At 38.8% G+C, this 23641-nt stretch overlaps 1 protein-coding gene across 1 annotated transcript in view; it reads right to left on the minus strand.

Moving 5' to 3' along the window:
• Positions 1 to 23641, minus strand: part of ush2a (Usher syndrome 2A (autosomal recessive, mild)) — a 428293-nt gene that overhangs the window by 258561 nt on the left and 146091 nt on the right. The window contains exons 31-38 of the mRNA XM_057848749.1: positions 18383 to 18509; positions 14158 to 14259; positions 13753 to 13941; positions 13402 to 13532; positions 13033 to 13312; positions 8008 to 8232; positions 4634 to 4714; positions 3219 to 3407 (exon numbers count right to left, since the gene is read on the minus strand). Of these exons, the coding sequence (XP_057704732.1) occupies positions 3219 to 3407; positions 4634 to 4714; positions 8008 to 8232; positions 13033 to 13312; positions 13402 to 13532; positions 13753 to 13941; positions 14158 to 14259; positions 18383 to 18509 (1324 nt within the window). The remainder of the gene's footprint in view (positions 1 to 3218; positions 3408 to 4633; positions 4715 to 8007; positions 8233 to 13032; positions 13313 to 13401; positions 13533 to 13752; positions 13942 to 14157; positions 14260 to 18382; positions 18510 to 23641) is intronic.

Raw genomic sequence — 23641 nt, forward strand, 5'->3', positions numbered from 1 at the left:
CTAACAATACTATTACGAACGAAAATTATTTATATTAATTTTCTATACTGTCAAACCTGCTGAGGGTCATCGAGAGCTGGCATTTGGACTAAATAAACCTTGGACTGGTCATGTCACAGACCACAAAGAGAATGAAAATCAACCACTTACACAGTCACTCAATGAATGCATACGGTCTGCATAATAACTTGGCAAAAGTACACTTTATTAGGGCTGCAGCTATCGATTATTTTCGTAGTCGATTAATCGATAAACTATTTAGTTCGAATAATTGAGTAATCGGATAAGGAACATAAAAAAAATAAAAAAAACCTGCGCTGAACCTCAAACGGTATTAAAAAAAAAAAAAAAAATCATAATAAATGAGTATCTATGTACAACAACAAAAAACAACAGTTGGCTAACTGTCATAGCAAAAGTCTGCTACCTTAAACGCTATGAAATGCTAACGTTTGTTCAGACGCATATCCCCACAAAAAATGGCTAAATACCGTATTGGCCCGAATAAGACGGCCCTGATTATATGACGGCCCCACCTTTTTCAAGACTCAAGTTTGAAAAAATACTTTTTGAACACCAAATTAATTTTTATACAGAAAATAATTACACTACATCTGAAACAAATGATTATAACAATACATTTGAGAGAAAAGGCATGTTATTTTGCCTCATTCAAATCTTAATATCTGAACATTTAAATATGTAAACTAAAGTGCAATCACATTCGTAAATGAATGGATTCTGGTTGTTGAGATGTAAATAAACCAATCTATTGTGATAAAACAACAAAATTGCAATAACTACATTAACCATCAAAGTGAAGTTTAACTGTAACTGTTGTCTTGAAACAAATCTCAATAAGGAAAAACATTGCAATAAAATAATGCAAACTTGTTAAACTTGAGAGTAGCTGAGATCTATCATGACCAGGGGTCGTGTTAACTGAATATTTTCCGTCGTTGACGGGTTTTTTAAAACGGTGACGGAAAAAACTGAAGTCCATCTGTCATTTTGACAGGTTGCAATTCACACCCCAGACCACAGGGTGGCGAGTGAGCATATTAATTAGCTATTGTCTCTCTTGATGCATGACGTCGTTGGCCTTACTCGGAAAAATGCATGCTGCGGGATTTCCTTCCGCTGAAGCGGGTGCTTATGGGTTCAGGAAACCCCTCGTTCAGAGAGCTGTCGACTTTTGATCAGGTCACTCGGAGAAATGTTCCCTAATTTCAAAACTTTGGCTGAAGTGGCGCTTGTAATCCCAGTCTCCAGTGTGGCCGCAGAGCGCGGATTCAGCCTTCAGAACAACATCAAAACGGCCATGAGAAGTCGTCTGTCCCAGGCAAAAGTCCAAAACCGCATGACAATAGCCTCTGCAGCAGTCCCACTTGAGACATTTGATTATGCACAAGCGGGCACGCAATTCAAATCCATGCGCACTAGGAGGAAGGTGTGAGACTGCGTTCAGGCCACAGCAGGTGAACTGTTAATTTCATTGTTCCATATGTAGCCTACCTACTGGGGCCACAGTCAGCTGTTTTTGTCACTGCGTAGAAAAAGTTACATATTCATCTGCTTGATGTGTGATAGCACGGTGTGGATTCTCTGTTAAGCTTGTTCGGACAGAATATGAATTAAAAATGAATGAAAACTAAATACTATTGAATATGTCATTATTATCATTTTAAAAATTTAAGTGACGGGTAAAAATAGATTATGACTGGATTTTTATGACCCTGTCAGTCAAAATGACAGACAACGCAAAAGTCTAGCGCAACCTCTGGTCATGACAGAACATCGCTTCAATGATATCTGGCGCCATCTAGTGTCGTGAATGGGTATAATGTCTAGACCGCGAATATAAGACGACCCCCACTTTTTCAGTCTTATTTCAATGCAAAAAACACCATCTTATATTCGGGCCAATACGGTATACCTATAAACTAAATTACAAATGCATTAAAAAAAAAACCATTAGCTCGAACAAAAACTTAGCTTATGTTGGACTTAACAGGGAGCAGATGGATTCAGCCATGTGAAATGAGGTAGACTAGAGGGCCGCATATCCACCCAAATCTATAAAACTAAATGCAAACAATTTCAAAACAAACCATTACAACACCACTTTAATTAAATGAATACTCGAAGCAGCAAAATTTAATTCGAATCTTTTTTTCAAATCGAACACTCGAGTTCATCGAATAATCGATGCAGCACTACACTTTATATAAAACCTAAGTATCAAAAGCTAATAAAGAATTTGTGCCGGCTAACTACACTCCATTTATTGTACCATCCCCATGTTTGTGTGTGTTTGTGTCTTGTTCTTGAGACTGATGTCAACAAGTACAATACTTCGGTCGTCAGCTCGCTGTGACGCTGTTGCTAAGTAGAAGTACCGCAGTTGGCAAGTGGAGTGTCCTTTTTTATTGTTTTTTTTTTTTTTTTTTGTCCCCATCCACTTTTTCACTGTTATCCCCCTCATCCTCAGTCAACCTCTACTTGTCTGATAGAGTCTCGCTCTTCCCATCTCCCTCTCTCTATGCCGCCCGTGTCTTTTAATTCAATTAGAGGCCAGGGCCCCACTCCACTGCCATTACACCCTCATTTGCGTTCTGTGTTTTTGAGCCATTGGTGTGATTCCACAGTCAGGTGCTGGGGCTATCATAAATTAACAAGAAGCCTTATCACGGTTGGACATTATGTCTGGCAAAGAGCGAGGGGAGGGGACAGGGAGTTGTTCGGGAGACGCCGAGAACGACTGGGACAAGCGAGCTCATCTTCATATTTGCCTGGAGACATGAAAGTGTGGATGAGACGGGGGACGAATAGCAGGAGAGGACGGCTTCATCATCATCGTCAGTTCTGAAGATGAAGCGAGGAAAGATCGAAAAATGAGAGAGAGTCGGAAGGAGCAATGCCAAGGTATGACATCATTGGGATAGTCTTAGAGTGTCTTGCTCCAAATGAAGACGGTCTGCAAATGCTGGGGACTCGCCAGGGAGACATTAACGGGCTTGTATGGGATGAACAGTGCGTGTCTGTGTTTGTCAGGAGCAGTGAGTGAAAAGGACAGCTGGTTTCACTGAGGGCCAAAATACAATAAAAGTTGTGAAGCGAACATGCACAGGTGCCCAAAAGTAGATTTGCATAAAAATATATGAAAATTAAATACATCATTCACAAACTATTTTACGTATTGTTTATAACTTTCTTACCTGTAAAATTTCCATTCGCCAGGTATACTGCTTTGACAGGTGGCATCTCTGGCTGCTCTCTCAGGTATGCTTTCAACACATACCTGTCAATCACACCTCTAACATCACCAGTGGGTGGAGCCCAGCTCACCTTGACACTGAACCCATTCAAAATCTGCACTGCAGAAGGAGGTGGAATGGTGCTTGGTACTAGGATGTGAGAAAAATAGATTTGATTATTGGACGTGATGAAAAAATTGTCAACAAAGGGGCGTGCCTAAAATAAATTCCAGAGACAATATCTATTATACAGAGCAAAACACCACCAAGAAAGCGGGATAAGGAGATAAAGTACAAAATAAAGACTGAAAAAAAAACTATTAAAAAATGGCAAAACAACAGGTTGGAAGTACATGAGGTTAAAGCAAAAGCTTCCCCCATCTTTACATGGTTTAATAGGCCTACTAAATCATGCCTCCCATTAGCATAAATAGTATTTATGAGAGTAGTAACTTTTTCAGCGCTGATTTAACACAGCCACCCATTCATTCTGGGCTATATTTCACTGTAATCAACCTCCCTTCTTCCCAGCCTTCCTTTTCGGGACATGCCAAGCACTGAGGATGGACCGTCTACTGTCAAACCTCCCTCATCCTCTTCACTTTCAGACTCCATCCATCTCCGTGTTTCTGCACATCTGTCGCTGGCCTTCGTCTATGCTGGTCCAGGAGGATTTACAATGTGTTGACGCAATACGGGGCAGAACAACTTTCAAGAGAATACTTAACAGTGTATATAGTATTTTTCTCCACGCTGTCAAGCAGATCTTTTATCATTTCTGTCAGACATGCATTTATTTACTGGAAAATATCTTAAGAATCCCAACTTATTTTATGACTTTAGACTAATTTTCCTCGCCATGCCAATCCCTCTCTCCTACCATCATTTTGCAGCTTTTTCATCCATTTTCATTGGAACTGTCCCCCCTCCATAAGCTCTCACCTTTGCCACTCAATCCTCCATTCCCCCATATTCCCTGGGTTCTTAATGTATTTATTAGCACTTCCTTCCTCCCTCTCCTCCATTTCTCTCTGTGGTCACAGCACACCAGACCTACCAGTGTATCGTTCAATACTAATGAGCAGCTTTATATTACACAAGGGAGAACCCGGGCCATTCTGGGTTAACAGCCTTTTACTGGGATGCCCTTTATAGTGGCTTTATCAATCTCTCATAGCGTCAGGCGCGTGTAATATCACTAGCACGGGATGAGTCTCACATACTGTACAAGATGTAGTGCTTTTTCATCCAAAATCTCTTGAGAACAAAAGGGGAACTGCAACAGGTGGTAGTATTTGCTTTAAGTCACAGCAGGGGTGAAAATTTTTTGCTGTAAATGGATTTGTCAGTTAATTAGACGCAGGAATATGTCTTACCTTTACCACGGCTGCGTCCTCTTTGCCAAGGCGAGGCTGCCCAGCCTCCTGCGCCCAAAGCTACGATCCTATACAAGTATTCTAATGTTTGAACACACATAACCGGACAGGATTAGGTTTAAGTATTTTAGGGTACAACTCACTGTATTACAGTCCATTACTAGTCTAGACCATTGGTGGGCGACATAGAAAAGAACATCTAAAACGGTATGGGTCATTTTACAGTTATATCAAAAAAACAATATGCCATGATATACTGTATATATACAGTGTATGACAAAAGTGAGTACACCCCTCGCATTTCTGCAGATATTTAAGTATATCTTTTCATGGGACAACACTGACAAAATGACACTTTGACACAATGAAAAGTAGAGTGTTTGCAGCTTGTATAATAGAGTTAATTTTAGGGCCGTCAAAATTATCGCGTTAACGGGCGGTAATTATTTTTTTTAAATTAATCACGTTAAAATATTTAACGCAATTAACGCACATGCCCCGCTCAAACAGATTAAAATGACAGCACAGTACAATGTCCACGTGTTACTTGTGTTTTTTTTGGAGTTTTGTCGCCCTCTGCTGGTGCTTGGGTGCGACTGATTTTATGGGCTTCAGCACCCATGAGCATTGTGTAATTATTGACATCAACAATGGCGGGCTACTAGTTCATTTTTTGATTAAAATTTTTACCAATTTTATTAAAACGAAAAAATTAAGAGGGGTTTTAATATAAAATTTCTATAACATTTAACCCTAACCCTAACATTCATCTTTTAAAAACTACAAGTCTTTCTATCCATGGATCGCTTTAACAGAATTTTAATAATGTTAATGCCATCTTGTTGATTTATTGTTATAATAAACAAATACAGTACTTATGTACCGTATGTTAAATGGACTGTATATATCCATCTTGTGTCTTATCTTTCCATTCCAACAATAATTTACAGAAAAATTTGGGATATTTTATTGATGGTTTGAATTGCGATTAATTACGATTAATTAATTTTTAAGCTGTAATTAACTCGATTAAAAATTGTAATCATGTGACAGCCCTAGTTAATTTATTTTCTCCTCAAAATAACTCAAAATATAGCCATTAATATCTAAACCCCTGGCAACAAAAGTGAGTACACCCCTTAGAGACTACGTACATCCCTAAATGTCCAAATTAAGTACTGCTTGACATTTTCCCTCCAAAATGTCATGTGACTCGTTACAGGAGTGCTGTCAGCATTGCTGCAGAGATTGAAGAGGAGGGGTGTCAGCCTGTTAGTGCTCAGACCATACGCCGCACTCTACATCAAATTGGTGTGCATGGCTGTCACCCCCGGAGAAAGCCTCTTCTGAAGACGGTACACAAGAAAGCCCGCAAACAGTTTGCTGAAGACACATCAACAAAGCAAATGGATTACTGGAACCATGTCCTATGGTCTGATGAGACGGGTGGGCTTTCTTGTGTTAAAAGTATCACTGCCGGTGTAGTGGTATATTATAAGTATCACTGCCGGTGTAGTGGTATATTCGTCTGCTGTTGAGGAAAGCAATACGGGGTCAAGTCCTACCTAATGATGAAGTTCAGTTACTACCTGACGACCCTTTCAAGTTACAGTCCACCTTTTACCCATTGCCAGCACTACGAGATTCCAGCACCTCGCAAACCAACTAAAGTAAGGGGTGACAAAACTGGACGGATTGAGTATATCAAGTAAGCAAATTTAGGACATTCATGGTTCAGTGGATTAGGCCATTCTGTAGTACTACTGAGAGAGATAGTTCTTAAAGATTGTGTGCACTGATTGCACAAAAACTGTGCTTAATAAATGACGAGGGTGGATTGATAGGAATTCTGTCGATAAGTTTCCTGTAGTTTTAGTGATGTACATGCATAGCACGAGCATTCATGGATTTAGTGTAAGTGTAGTAAAGAATGTTGACAAGATGCAAACTATTTGCCACATTTAATAACAAAAGAGCCCCATAGATATTAAATCCTGAATTTGTTATATATACAGTATGAGTATACTGTTTAAGAATGATGGGAAGGGAAAAAAAACAAAAAAGATAAGGAACAGCTTATGATCCAAAGCACAGTACATCATGTGTCAAACATGATGGAGACAGGATTATGGTACTAGAATGTATGGATGCTAAGTGAATTGGCTCGTTGGTATTTAATGGATGATGTGACTGCTGACAGATAAGTAATATGATGAACAGTGATCTAATTTGCTTATAGTCGGGGACAAAATTGACCAAACTGAGCAAAAATCATTAAACCGCTGGACCTAGCATGGAATTGTCTTTGAAGTAAGGACTACCTGAATGTAAAATGGTTGAAATAGTCATTAAAAAAAAAAAAAAAAAAATCAAACGTGACTTCGTTATCTGTTATCCAGGAGACAGACGTTTCTATTTTACTCATAATAAAATCACAATTGCAAACAACGTGAGAATTGGCAATTAAGGCACATATCAAAAAGCCTCTATTAATAATGCTTTTACAAGACATGGAAAAAGGTTTAAGAGTTAGTCAAAACAAGTAAAATAATGTAATAATTACAGAATATATGCCAGTCTGATACATTATACCTTGATGCCAACCATCACATCAAATTTGCTAATAATGAAAAAGAACAGAAAAAGTGTCACATATTTGATTAGCCCCTCTGCTGACAAAAACCTTACATAAATTCACCAGGACCCCTTTGTGTCGCATGACCAGACAGAATTTAGCAGCATTCTTAGTGAGCCTTATATTCATTTACCTCGACTTTGCACCATACACATTCCAAATTTGCATTTTCAATTCTAAAACACAGCTAAGTCAAAAGTGCAGTGCTCCGCCTACAGCTCATGCAAGGTCAAGTGTAATTTTGGAGAATATGTGTAGGGGTGTGTGTGTGTGCAAGCCTGTCTGTGAAAGCCACGTAAATCTCCACTCTCAGTAATGTTTATAGAGCAATGTCATGCTGAAAAAGCCTGATGTTCAGATGCGGTTTTTTTTTTTTTTTTCCCAGCAGTCCCCAGCTAACCCATAAAGCTACAGCATTTATCTGGAGTGCTTACGGCATTTCTCGTATTTAGTTTATTTGTTTTGATGTAATACATGTATGAGATAGAAAAATACACACACAAAAATAATGATCAAAAGAGTTGGTGACCTTGATATATATATATATATATATATATATATATATATATATATATGCATGTAACATGCATTCCATGTTCACCGCAGTAATTCACATTTCACAGGGGAGACTGGTAATTGTGGGGAAACTGTGACATCATACTTCCCAAATACACCCATCTTATGTAGTCTACAGGTCAGACAGAAAGAGTTGATGAAAAATATGATTTGCAATTCTTACCAGTGAATGGCTGTAGACTGTAATCAAAGGCATGTGTCACTCTACCAGTGAAGGCCAACACGGAATCATTGCCCCTGCAGTTGTAACGACTTTCACTGTTAGGACAACCATCGAGGTAGATTCTAACAGAGCGTCCTGAGGCTACAGACAGATTAACACTTTGACTGGCAAGGGGGCTTGTTTTATCACTTTGAATGGTGAGGCCTCTTATGCAACCACCAAAGCCTGTGAGGGAGAAGAAATGGGGGAAAAACAGAGGGAAAGAAGAATTGGATAAGGAGTCTCTTTCTCAATATTACATATTTATTGACTAAAGCTTTACCAAAAACCTTTATAAAGGCTTATTTATGCAATTGGTTCCAATCAGGGGTTAAATGGGTCAGGGGTTAAAATGGTGAGAAGTGTTTGGAGGAAATATGTTCCGGTAGGGCTGTCCCAAACGACTAATTTTCTCCCGATTAGTCAGCCGACTATTTTTACAATTAGTCAACAAATAATTTACTAATTTAGCAATGAAATTTTTGTTGACGCTTATTGATTCACAAAACCATTTTGGAACACTTAAATTCTTTATTAAAGTACAAAAAAACATGTAAATAACAATAATTAATCACACATGAACACTGAGGTCAAATGCTGATAGTAGGCCTGAACGATATTGGAAAAAACTATCATTGTAATTTTGGGGGAGTTTTTGCGAATATTATATTGCAATATTAAAACGAGAAAATTTTCACAAAATAACTTGAATAGCTCTGTTTGGGATAGCTGCATTGTTGACGAAGAAAAACAGTTTGGTCGCGCTGCCTAGCAGGAGGGAGAGTGAGACACTGTGGTGCTGAAAAACATGAATATATGTTGTTTTTAAATTCTGATGCTCAGAAAAATGGCGCCATCGGCCCTAATTTTTATAAATCAGTTTAATCCAGGATCTGCACACTTGCTGCGTTCATGTAGTAAAACAAAAGTTTAAATGTTGAAAAAAAGAAAAAAAATTGCACGTCCTGCGATGTGACGATTGCGCATGCGCACATTGCGATGGCGATGTTCAAACGATATATTGTGCAGGCTTAGCTGATAGCATTAACTAGTGCGAAAGAATGGAATGTAAACAGATTCAGAACACCGCCTTTCCAACATTATTCAAAACAATTCTCATTAAAAAAATGTCTCGCATTTTATTATAGTATACTACTATATATAATAGTATTATTATAATTATAATATTAATTGCCAATCATATTTTTTGAAAAGTGTGTCATTTTAAAGTTATTCTTAGTGTAAAATCTGAATTCTGTAGTATTATAGTATTTACATATTATAGTATTAATTCTGAACTATGTGGGATTAACTCCAGAAATTGTGATGTGCCTTTATTTTGAAATGTTCAGCGGAAGTATGTTCGCTAAACCGCTAACAACTTTACACTCTGCAATAAGCACTTTTCGTTATTGCTTGTGGTGTCACTGATGGATTTTTCTTTCATTTTTTCTTTTGCAAATGCTGTTAACCAGCAATTTTTCATGTTTGACGTGTCACCTTTTAACTGCAAGTTTGCGTTTTGGAAAAGACTTCCAATGTTTTATAGCAGGCTAAAGTAAATTGTCTTTTTTCCCCATTAGTCTCAGTGTAGCAATGCTAACGTTTACAATGTTTAATACAGATGTGTTTCCTTATTTTGTATGTGTGAACTGTAATTCTACGGCGTGTTGTTGACCAATAAATATCTGGACATAACAACTGGAGTCTCATATGTCATCTACACGCACGCACAAATGTATGCACGCACGCGGTGATAAAACACAGCCGTGAAAATTACCGCCCTCATTTTTATTTACCTTGCGATAAATTGACTCATTGCATATCACGACAGGCTTACAAACTTCAATAAAACATATCGTTAGTTAGTTAGATGGACCCCCCCCCCCCCCCCCCAAAAAAAAATAAAAATTCTCCTCGGATCTACACAATTCACATAGGTCACCCCCTTTTTGACTTGAAAAAGGCGAATTTGGCCGAAAGGTGAGTGATTTTCATGCCTGTTCCAATTAATACCGTATTGGCCCGAATATAAGACGACCCCGATTATAAGACGACCCCCTCTTTTTCAAGACTTAAGTTTGAAAAAAGACTTTTTGAACACCAAATTAATTTTTATACAGAAACGACCACGGAAAGCTTTTCTCTGACTGAGCATTTTTTAGGCGATCTTTTTGAGCTCTCCATCTCCGTACATTACACTCTGTGACACCATATTTCACAGCCGCTTTGCAGTTGTTTGAAGACACCGCCTCATTTATCACCATCAACTTGAAGTTTGCGTCATAACTTCTCCTCAGCTGCCGGTGTTCTGCCAAAATGTCCTACATCGGCGAAACGTCCTACATTAGTCGAATTTGACACCTAAATTACTACCGTGCGCTCTAAACTTGTTTTGTTTAGATGCATACAGGAATAACGTACTAAAGAAATGCCTGCAGAAAATACTTAAATGTAGTTATGTCAAATAAGGACGATTTAAATACGCTACGTGACTAATGTGGTCAACTGCTTCAAAGCTAACACAAAAAAACACAATGGTTAAAAGTATGAGAGGGTAATACATGCAAAAAGTATCTTTGAGGCTGTGAAAAGGTTCTAAATAACTAAATAAAAACAAAAATAGTGAGTACTCGCCGCTTCCAACCGATGTGCGCATGCGTGTGAATGCATATGCAAGCGCCCTGAGCATTGTGTAGGACGTTTCGCCGCGTAGTAAGGAATGGCCAAACACCGGTTAACCTGGCCAATCTTCGACCCACTTTTCTCCAAATTGTCGCGAAGTTTCTCCATTTTCGGTTATCTCTTCTATTACCGGTATTTTCTTCTCTTTTCCTTCTTACCACTTTCTTCTTCGTGTCAGGGGTTCCCTTTGGCTGCCCGAGTCGCGTTCAGCATTCGATTCATTGATGACTGGCGCCATCAAGCGTCGTGAATGGGTATATGTCTAGGCCGCAGTTTTTTTTTTTTTTTTTTTTTTTTTTTTTTATAGACCGCAGTTATAAGACGACCTCCTCTTTTTCAATCTTATTTCAGTGCAAAAAACATCGTCTTATATTCGGGCCAATACGGTAATATGTGGTAGTCCTGTATGTAGGGGAGTGTGAAATTGGCTGGCAAATCCTCACCAGGTTTTCCTTTTACTCAATCCATTTGGTTTTGTCATGACACTTGTCAAATCATCACTGGCCATTTATAGGGAATCCATGTAACTCATTGGCTGCGCTAGATGTTCAATCCATTTAGACTGGGAGAGCTGGCAGCAAATAGTCACTGCCAACCCTAAAGCCAAATGGACTGGACGTCTAGTGCCGTCAATAGCATTAAAAGAAATGCATTCACAGCCAGTCCTCGGTGTAAATGAATTGGATGTCTAGCGTTTTCTAAGGCAGCCAATGAGCATGAAAATACTCGTAACTACACATGATTACATCACATTTTGGCTCATGAAGGCCACACTTGTACTATACACCAAATGATGATATTGCGGCCTATAGGATCAATAATGTGCTGTATTCATATGAAGGGTTGGGCATCGAGCATCGATGGGAACCGGTTCTAACACTCAGATGCTCCTGGAATCATTCGAATTTTTAAATTTCGATTCCTTGTTTTAATGCCCTGACCGCCGAGCGGAAAAAAATTGCTCGAGTTTAAAGACTGATATTTACTGTGCCCTCCATAATTATTAGCACCCCTGGTTAAGATGTGTTTATTAGCTTCTAATATATACATATATTTTTTAATTTTATTCAAATAATATGGGACCTTAATGGAAAAATCCAACCGTCAATACAAGTGCATTTACTGTATTCAGAGGGGAAAAAATCCCACATAAAGAAATAATTATTTGACATCAAGTAATGTGTGTCACAATTATTAGCACCCCTGGTGTTAATACTTTGTACAACCCCCTTTTGCCAACAAAACACCTAATCTTTTGTGTCTGGTGAACCATTTCTGTGTAGATTTGGCCATATGTTTAGGGTCATTGTTTTGCTGAAAGACCCAGTGACAACCCATCTTCAGCTTTCGGGCAGAGGGCAACAGATTTTGATTGAAAATGTCCTGGTATTTCAAAGCATTCATGATGCCATGCACCCTAACAAGGTTCCCAGGGCCTTTGGAAGACAGTCCCACAGCATCACTGACCCACCCCCATACTTCACAGTGGGTATTGTACGGTGCGGTGCTTTTCAGCATGCGCATCTTTCATGGCACGCCAGACCCACTTAGAGTGTTTGTTGCCAAAAAGCTCAATCTTGGTCCCATCTGACCATAGCACACCATCCCAGGCTTCAACTGGGACCGTGTACAAAGTATTAACACCAGGGGTGCTAATAATTGTGACACACATTATTTGATGTCAAATAATTATTTCTTTATGTGGGATTTTTTCCCCACTGAATAAATGCACTTGTATTGAAGGTTGGATTTTTCTCTTTTTTTCCATTAAGGTCCCATATTATTTGAATTAAAAAAAAAATATATTAGAAGCTGAAAAACACATCCTAACCAGGGGTGCCAATAATTATGGAGGGCACTGTATATACAAGTTATAATTATCCCTGTGAGAAGTTCATTTAATTTCAAAAAACGTCGAGAAGTTAAGACTAATCTAAACTATGCAATTTTTTGGACCCTACATTTTTTTTTTTTGACCCTGCCTCTTAAAAGAATCGTAATCGTTCAGAACCGGAATCGAAACGTGGAATCAGAATTGGAACCGGAATTGTTAATGCCCAACCCTACTCATATGTGGACGCAAAGTCTTTTTCTGGTTAAAGGCAAAATTGTCAATATTATTTTATCAATGTTTTAATCACCAAAAATAGTGACTTTCCTTATAAATATTTAAATCAAATATTTTTGATGACCATACATGTCCAATATATTCCAGTTTAAACAGAGTGAATGTCGATCACCACCAATGTAACTAATGTAATCAAATTTGCCCAATCATTTGGTGGATACACACACCCTCACCATGTCTGTGACTGTGGATGTCCAAAGCTCTATGTGTGAGCTGACTAGGCACTCCACCCAAGTATAATGGGGAGTCAACCCTAAGCCTTCCCATTGCATCTGGTCCTTTCGTCTGCTCTGCCCAGTCATCGACAGCAGCTGAGAGTAGTGAACCACGCTTTCCCAGTGAGAGCTGCTTCCAGCCTCCATCGCAGTAGCTAAGTCCCGCCCACATGCTTAACTCAGTCACGTGACTGTCGACTGAGAGAACAAACGAGAGGAGGCCGCCCTTCAGCTCCACCTAAAAATACACATTTACAGAAGAAATATTACAACGTTTAGTGTTTTTAAAATATACTTCAACTCACACTTCAATGAGGCAAAACATACCAGGATAAAATCATCCGTCTGTGTATTGTATGCAAAGAACAAAAGTGCATTGAGATGATCTGTTCTAAAGTGCATTGAGATGTCAAAGTCCTTTCCTCCGCTAAACACATCTCTGTTTAACTCCAGGTAACCTACATATAATAGGAAGTAACATACATGTTAGTGGATACACACATCAACAAAAGGTTGAAATCCAGAATTCAGTGCGGGATTAATTATGACTGATATTCCCTTTTAATATATCATACCGCAAATCTTCGCTTCGCTTCGTATTGAAATGACAGGCACAATAAAATCACTTAAGCTACAAATCTGCACCATTAATATCAACAACAATCGACAGTGTCCTACCATGACCCAGAAAATGGGCTCCTTCAGCAGTATGAATCGGGCATCCCTCCCAGCTTTCATAGGCTGACATTTTATTTGTGGCTTTAGTCCAGTCCAGAGATCTCCACTCCTCCAAGGGGCCGTCAGTCATCTTGAAACGCACATCTCTCAGGCAACCAGAAAACCCCTGTCGCATCAACTGGGCAGCCCCTAGTGGGCAGAGAGGGAGGAAAGTCTTAGGAAGTTTTTTTACACGGCTGGTTTTATGCCTAAAATATGCCGCCAAAGATCAATATGCTGTTGAGAATGAGTAAATGTTTGCATGGACATATTTAAATGACAAAAATACTGAAAATATACAAAGAATATGAATGTACTTCATGATCATTTCTTTCATATTCATAGACAGGGAGGGTTTTCATTCACCTGAATCTTTCCGTCGCAGAATGAAATCTTCCGGTAGTCCTCCAATAAACACTCCTGTATTTTCACCAATTATAGTGCTGCCACTGGAGGCTGAAGAACTACCTAGTATAGTGCAGTATTTGTGTCAGTATGATATGGAACTATTAGAGGAGACCGAAGGTTAGAAGAAAAGAAGGAGTTCTTGTATAACTTTTCATTTAATATACAGTGATCCCTTGTTTTTCGTTGTAAATAGGGACCAGAACCGCGATAAGTTAAAATAAGTTTTTTTTTTTTTTTTTTTTTATGTTCAATGTGTTTATTCAGATTTAGCATTAGAGATACATTTAAGACATTTTTTCACATTTTTCCCCCGAGTATAGTAAAAAAAAAAAACCAAACATGTATATATATACATTTTAAATAAATGTTCAACTTCAACTTCATAAACTTCAGATGTAATGATTATGATAAGTTTTGAGCATATTACTTACCTGCCGAATTTTTTAAAAACAAGAATAAAGCACAAAAATGTTTCTTTATTGAATGCTTCATTGAGTGAGTTCATTCAAATCCGCTCAAGCTGCTCACTTACACACAATGAGTTGCCACAGCAACTGTTTAAAAAGTTAAATGATAGTTGACGCATGCGGCGCTTTGAAGCTTCGGCTTCCAAGCATCTGTGGCAAGATCAAACATTAAAGGTCTGTCAATCATTGTCAAATTCAATATGCAACTCCAATGCACTGCCTGACCAACAAAGAACAGCAGAAGGGGGAGTGAGACTAAGTGATCGGCTCATCTGTATTCATTTATTTTTTTAATTGGGGAAAAAAAATTCTGTCAGCGCGAAGTTTGAAGCGCGGAGTAGGGAGGGATCACTGTATTCATAAATGACTGCATTGTGATCGTATAGTTTTTGGTAAGGGTGTAACGGTACATGTATTTGTATTGAACTGTTTCGGTATGTGGTGCTCGGTTCGAAACGGAGGCGTACCGAACGAGTTTCTGACGTAATGTAACCCTTACTTTTCGAGGCTGTGAGTCGATCGGGTTAGAGTTTCTTTGTGTGGATTATATTTACTCCATTTTCTCTACTATAATGAGGACCAACACGGTAGGACAGTATAACCCAGAAACGTCAACGGCGCGACAACGTAGCCGCTGCAAGAACGCAGTGAAACGCGGGCATTAAAGTCAATCAGCCAATGCACACCAGTCGCAGTGCGGCCGCGTATTAGACGCGTCCCAGAAGCGGCTCAACACGACGCACGCGAAAAGAACGGCAGAGTTTATTATTTGACACGAGACGCGACCCTCCTGCGTCAATACAACTACCCGTAGCTAGGAAAGGGCAGACCGGAAGTCACTCGTGTAAAAATACGGTGGATCCAGTCGATTTTCAAACTAATGCAATTGTAACCTACTTTTTGAGTCCATCAGATCTCTTGAGTGGTAGATCGGGGCACATTTGACTTGTCTTTGTTGATTTACTGCTGTCTTCTTTGCTATAATAATAACCAACACGGCCCCGTGTTCAATACAAAACCCTTCTACCACAACAAAACAAGTAGGAACTAATATTTACATAGGAACTAAAGTTATACAACCTAAAATATACAATATACAGTAAATGAATACTACATCACATTTGTAAAATATAAACACATAACAAAATAAATAATAGCCCAATTAAATAAATTGAAATGACCTAAAACACCTGTGATTAAATAATAAGAATAATACACAAATCCTGCTTACACAATTACATTTATTAATTTCTGTGTGGCGCTTTAACTTAAGAAAATCCACCAATAAAGCTTTTGAAAACCGTTCATAAGAAAGAAAAAAAAAGATTCATTGAAGCATTTCATTTGTAAAATACATGTTAAAATCTTTGTCATTGGGATTGCTTTTCTCTTTAGCAGGGGACTTCTTTTTTCTTCTTTCTTTCAGTAAGAAAGCTAACCAATACGTGGGGTCTGAAAGGCAAATTGTTGTTGGATTATCTTTAAATACCCGCTACTTTTTGAGCAGAATTCTAGTTTGGCTAATGTTCCTATAGTTGAAAGCACAAAGGTGTGTAATAAACAACTAGCACATTTACACTCACCGGCCACTTTATTAGGTACACCTGTCCAACTGCTCGTTAACACTTAATTTCTAATCAGCCAATCACATGGCGGCAACTCAGTGCATTTAGGCATGTAGAAATGGTTTAAGACAATCTCCTGCAATTCAAACCGAGCATCAGTATGGGGAAGAAAGGTGATTTGAGTGACTTTGAACGTGGCATGGTTGTTGGTGCCAGAAGGGCTGGTCTGAGTATTTCAGAAACTGCTGATCTACTGGGATTTTCTCGCACAACCATCTCTAGGGTTTACAGAGAATGGTCCGAAAAAGAAAAAATATCCAGTGAGCGGCAGTTCTGAGGGCGGAAATGCCTTGTTGATGCCAGAGGTCAGAGGAGAATGGCCAGACTGGTTCGAGCTGATGGAAAGGCAACAGTGACTCAAATAACCACCCGTTACAACCAAGGTAGGCAGAAGAGCATCTCTGAACGCACAGTACGTCGAACTTTGAGGCAGATGGGCTACAGCAGTAGAAGACCACGCCGGGTGCCACTCCTTTCAGCTAAGAACAGGAAACCGAGGCTACAATTTGCACAAGCTCATTGAAATTGGACAATAGCAGATTGGAAAAACGTTGCCTAGTCTGATGAGTCTCGATTTCTGCTGCGACATTCGGATGGTAGGGTCAGAATTTGGCGTCAACAACATGAAACCATGGATCCATCCTGCCTTGTATCAACGGTTCAGGCCGGTGGTGGTGGTGTAATGGTGTGGGGAATATTTTCTTGGCACTCTTTGGGCCCCTTGGTACCAATTGAGCATTGTTGGAACGCCACAGCCTACCTGGCTACTTTCAGCAGGATAATGCGCCATGTCATAAAGCTGCAATCCTCTCAGACTGGTTTCTTGAACATGACAATGAGTTCACTGTACTCAAATGGCCTCCGCAGTCACCAGATCTCAAACCAATAGAGCATCTTTAGGATGTGGTGGAACGGGAGATTCGCATCATGGATGTGCAGCCGACAAATCTGCACCAACTGTGTGATGCCATCATGTCAATATGGACCAAACTCTCTGAGGAATGCTTTCAGCAACTTGTTGAATCTATGCCACGAAGAATTGAGGCAGTTCTGAAGGCAAAAGGGGATACAACCCGTTACTAGCATGGTGTACCTAATCAAGTGGCCGGTAAGTGTATATTTTGCATTTTGTTTTCTTACTGTACCGAAAACGAACTGAACCGTGACCTCAAAACCGAAGTACGTACCGAACCGAGATTTTTGTGTACCGTTACACCCCTAGTTATTGGTATACAGTAGTAGTGAGCGATATGATAATATATGTTGTCAAACAAATAGTAAAATATGCACCATTAAAAAATAATTATATCCCCAATTTTAGCAATGTACCAAATTTAAACGACTCGACTCTAAAGTGCTGATATTTCTAAAATCAATTACGCATAACTGTCACTAGAAGCCCTTATACAAGAGAACCAGGGGTTTAAGAAATTACTACACAACACAAAATATGTATGGTGCACAAACAAATGTTGAATGAAAATTTATCAGTTATCATGTGGTGAGCACATCCGCTGCTACTACGTTGTGAAAAAAAACAGCCACTAAAAAAAGTCTAGTATCTACAAATTTATTAATTACTTTTACAGCAGGCCATCAAAAGTATATAAAGTATATTTATTATCGAGATATAAAAAAACTAGGATACATACAGGAGTTCGGAGTATATCGAGATAATATTGTCTGTGTGCGAGACCGTGGGATTTCCATCTCTAATTAAAGGTGCACTTTTACTTTTCTTAAAAGGAAAAAAAAAATAGATGTCTAAAAGTGGTAAAATGCAATTCACTGAGTTAATCACATACATGAAAAATGTGAAAGCCAACAGAGTATGATTCTTTGTATGATTATGTGTGTGCCTTTCTTGTAAAGCAGTAGTTTCCTTCCTAGATTCCTCAAACACTAGCTGGGATTAACCTGGTTAATACCTCAACAACTGGGAAATTTACACACAATGAAGCAGACAGACACAATTTCTTCGACATCCTACGCTATTTACATTAACAGCTTTACATTTACAAAGACTAGCATTAACACTTATACACCCACGCAAAAAGGCAATACATTCAACGGTCGGTATGAATGAGTTACCTCTGTATTGATTGTTCACAACGATTGTTCCCACGGCCCCTCGCCTTTTGGCCATGATGTGGTGCCATTTTCCATCATTGTAGAGGCGGCCCCCGTCCCCTTGTGCACTAACAGCCACCATTGCGCCCTACATAAACCAGAAAAGAGGGAGGGAAATGAAACACACTGTCTAATTATTGAAACAGAAGTTCACAAGTTAAGGAACAGTGTATAATGTATATGCTTCATTGTAGAAGCCAGAAGCTAAATCAGTCATCTCAGCTACATCAGAACATGTTTGCACAAATTGTGATTGTCGTATGGTCAGAATTCCAAACTGGACTAAATCAGTGTCTTCCATCATTTGTGACACCAGTTTTAGACAATAGTGTATAAAAGCCTTGCAATCAATGCTCATTGGTGTAAAATCATTATAAACCTTCTCCAGTGTGGCTGAAGACGGGTGTCTCTATTAAATCTGACATCATTGTTGTGATCAGCTTTTAGCAAGTGAGAGACAAGTAATGTAGTAAAACATGAGCGTCAGATCGGTAAAAGTTCACAAGAACACTCTGACAGCACACTGGACCACAGAAACAGTGATGAAGATTTAATGATGGGATCAATAAATGTATGAATGCCAAAGTATATCAGCTTTTGACGTTTTTACAACAAACGCTAGATGGCTCTTCTTAAAAAGACAGTGGGGTTGAAAGTGATCTGTTTCAATCTAATTTCGTTTACTGGGACACACAACCAGACCAAACTAAGGTAAGTTAAATAATTAACAACTAATTAATAAAGTCCCACTATTTGCACTATTGATAAGTCATTCAGAGCAATAAATAAATTGCATACAGAATGCTGTGTGATTGTCGTTTTAAGGCCTAAAAATGTCTAACCCACAACCGACAATGTATAATAGCTTGGATCTTCAAATTTCATCATTAAGAATGACACATGAACACATACAAACATGTAACAGTGACACTGGTACTTATTGGTTAAACAAAGCAATTTTTGCCACTGTATCAAAACTGTTGGCAATCTATCTTTACCAGCCTCTTAATTCACAAGGTAATGTCAAATTGCCCTAGCCCAGTACTTCTCAAATGGTGGGGCGCGCCCCCCCAGCGGGGCGCAGAGCGATGCCAGGGGGGGCGCGAGTGACCTCGGGGAACATGCTTTTATTTTTTTAATTTTTTTTCCGTACTAGAATAAAGTGTACTTGCACATCCACTCCGTGGGTGGCAGTGGCGCTCTCATTTTCAAAGTGCGTGCAGTATTTTTGAAGTAAGCAAGAGCACACGGAAGAGACTCATGCAGAGCTGGACTCACGCAGCGACCCACTGTCTTCTTCGGTTCTCACGTGTCCGGCCGAGAAGTGCCGTTTTCGGCTTGGGATCGTCACGACCACCGCCCTCACCTACGGTTCTAACTCGGCCGCCGAGAATGCGCTTTTTTCGGGCCGTTTGCCTTTGACTTTTAATATAGTGGGAAATGAGGAAAGACCACTGTTTACTGAGTCTAAAAATGATTATAGCGGAGAAGCCAAATCAGTTAAGACGCCACTTAAAGACATTCGACCTCAATCTCATTGATAAGCCGCTTGATTGTTTTTCAGCGAAAATGTGCCGAATATTGCCAATTGTCACAATCGTCCCGCTTTGTCAGTGTTATATCAGTAAACCAGTGAGCACTGTGGTGAATCAGCGAAAATAAAAACTTTCCTTCTGTCCAAAGACTTTTTTCCCCCCCTTCTATTCAGTTTTGTTTTTCGGTCAAATTTTTTGGCACGTTGTCCTGAAGAGTAAATGTTTCTAATCAATTTGAATTTGTTATTATTTACTGATTTTATTACATTTTATTTTTCAGTATCAAATGGTCAAAAATGTACCTTGAGTGTATTTTTACAGTTTGGATGTGACTTTTTTTTAAATTTTTTTTTTTAACTTCAGGCAAATTAATGCGCGTTAAGTCTTTTCTGTTACAAGCAACACAATGTTAAAAAAGTTATACTTTATTATAAGTTGATCTATATTACTTTTTTTCTTTAATAGAAAAAAAAGGACACAATGTTAGGCTGAGGCGTACTTATAATAGTAATATAGACGAATGATACTATTTACAGTGGCGGCAGAGAGTTGGGGGGGGGGCGCGAAACATTTACGTCTTCCTTGGGGGGGCGTAACAGAAAATAATTGAGAAGCACTGCCCTAGCCCAAAACAATCCTCAAATCCAAGACCCGAACAAACTGCTGAACTTTTACAGTAGTTTTTAAAAACATCTGACTCTTAAAATATTACTGCTTAATTTACTTCGAGATAACTGTAACAGAGGTAAGTAAATGTTAAAGAAAGCTGTATTTAAGGGGTAACATCATTCTGCAGGTCATTTGATTGCACCAAACCCACTCCTTTGTTGTTGTTGTTTTTTTTTTTTTTTTTTTTTTTAAACCTGTCCTATTCAGCTGTTGCACACGGAGAATGGAAGTGTCCGGTTGGTCTGAACAGTTTTAATGCTTCACATTGGAGTATGTCACACTCCCATTGTGATCATTTAACATACCTCGTTTATTAAGACAAAGCAATGAACAAGAAGGGGTTATGGGGGAACAGAAGAAAAGAAACACAAACAACACGAAATACACTGAACGCCTACACTAACTATGAATATGTTGGAGCTATCGTCAGCTAGATGTGTATTTCCAGTTGACACCATGTGGGGGGCCTGTTGACCAATGTAAGAGGGGAGGGGTCTATAAAATAAGTGATTGAGAGGGGTGGAGTGTACAAGAAACTATTAATCGTGTGAATCCCTTGTGAGTGTAAGCCCATTGGCAACCGACCATACGCTGCCCCATCGCCAATTCCAGCACCAAGGCCCCCCAACCACCTGAGACAATCTGACTATATACAACAATTTGGCATAGCGCAGATGACGAGAAATTAGTCTTTTAATATGCCGTTTAGTCTCTGCCTGTCATTATGGCGCTTTAGCATCCCCAAACGGAGGATGACATTGAACTCACACAAGACAGTGCTATTCAGACCAGCTAATGTCCGCATCCAGTATTCAGTGGCAGTTCTCATAGCCCCATCACACTGTTTGTGTCTAATACATGGATCGCTTGTGAGTTATATTCCTCCTTTGTTTATATTAATGAGCATTAGATAGTTATTGATGATGTGTATTTGAATTTGTTCACATATATGGTGAAATGCAGTTACATTGTTAGATGCTTGTGAGCTAATTGGCTAGTGCTACTGCTCAAATGGACACGTGTGTGTACATTTTATGTTATTTTGTGATTTATGCAAGTTATTGACACATTGCCTTGTTATTTTCAGTTTTACAAAAATACAAGAAACGTGCTCCTGTCAAAAAGAAATGACTTCAGTAAAGCCCATGCAACTTTGCTACACCGTCTGATTTCTTTTTGGAACTTATGTTCGCTATCTGTCAATTTGTGTACTCACACACTTTGAGGACAGAATAGGGCTACTAGTTTATTTTTTGATTGAAAATTTTACAAATTTTATTAAAACGAAAACATTAAGAGGCGTTTTAATATAACATTTCTACAACTTGTACTAATATTCATCTTTTAAGAACTACAAGTCTTTCTATCCATGGATCACTTTAACAGAATGTTAATAATGTTAATGCCATCTTGTTGATTTATTGTTATAATAAACAAATACAGTCCTTATGTACCGTATGTTGAATGTATATATCCATCTTGTCTTATCTTTCCATTCCAATAATAATTTACAGAAAAATATGGCATATTTTATAGATGGTTTGAATTGCGATTAATTGCGATTAATTACGATTAATTAATTTTTAAGCTGTAATTAACTCGATTAAAAATTTTAATCGTTTGACAGCCCTAGTTTTTTGTGGAAATAACAATTCAGTGGCTGCACTTCTACTCCTGTCCAGTAGTTGGCAGCGTGCAGCAGCATTGCCTCGCAGTCACCTGAAGTAACAACATTAGACTAATCCGTGTGGAGATTTGTGTATGTCGCCCTCTAGTGGTTGCTCGGATGAGTCCTTTTATATGTCTGAATTTTGGGCTCATTTAGGCTTTGACTGCAAAAACGGAGGCATGGATTATTTAGAACCCTGCAGGTTTGGACAAAAGCAGGTTTGCACTAAAAAGACCCCCCCAAAAAAAAAAAAAATCATGAAAACCATATGCTATTCAAACATAAAACAAAAAACATTTTTACTTGAGTACTAATGAGGTTTAAGGAATACATGATATAAATATGTATAAAAATGTTCATTTTGATTAGTTTTTTTCTAAAGTGATATACAAATATATCAATAATTATCTTCAAGTGAAGTATCAGGAATAATCAGACCAATCGTGAACTGTGAATCATGATACGAATCGCCAGATATGAGGCAATACACACCCCTAATTGGTTGTAGGTCCAGCCAAAATTTGAAAAAGTGCTGACTTTTAGTCAGAAAATACGTTACTTATTGTATAAATCTTATAAAGCTTACTTTAGCACTTCGTCCACAGAAAATGGAGCAGATGATGCCACAATTGTGTGTGACATTGTTTAAAATTTATTCAGCAAGACTTTGCTGCCTGTGTGAATGCTGATACAGTAAGCAGGTATATCATACTTTGTCGTATGGCATGTTTGTCATTGTAGACACTTCATAAGTATATCACTTGCCTGTTTCATGCAAAATTACATCCCGTGCACAAGTAATCCCATTAGGCCCGCGCAACAGGCTAATAGGGAGAAGTAATGGGCCGGGCTGGATGTATCTAGGGGAACACCAATAAACCGTGACACTACTCCTGCTGTTAATTATCCCCAACTAGCCTAAACAAAAGAGTCAGCCGAGTTGCAACAGACACACACACTTAATCAGGCAAAGAGCAGCATATAGCGAATATTTTGACGACATTTTGATATATTCAGTTACACGTTTTGCATGGGCATTGATGAGGAAGGTACTACTACTACTGTACTGAATGTGCATTATGTTTTTATTTGAGAACCTAATTAGATGGTGACCGCATGGAAATATGCGCAATCATCTGCTATCATTGCTTTCATCATCCAAATCATTGACTCTTCAACCCCTCTACATGTGTCTGTAAGGATGGATAAGGGAAATAGGCTGTGTGTGTGCGCGCGCACGCAAGGGTGCAAAGCTTAATTAGCTTGCAATTGGTATTCACGCGTGGTGACTGCAGGGAATGAGTTAATTGCAGTCCAATTCAAACGTTGACACACTTTAAAAGTTTT

The sequence above is a fragment of the Corythoichthys intestinalis genome, chromosome 1, assembly GCF_030265065.1.
Source record: "Corythoichthys intestinalis isolate RoL2023-P3 chromosome 1, ASM3026506v1, whole genome shotgun sequence".
NCBI classification, from domain to species: Eukaryota; Metazoa; Chordata; class Actinopteri; order Syngnathiformes; family Syngnathidae; genus Corythoichthys; species Corythoichthys intestinalis.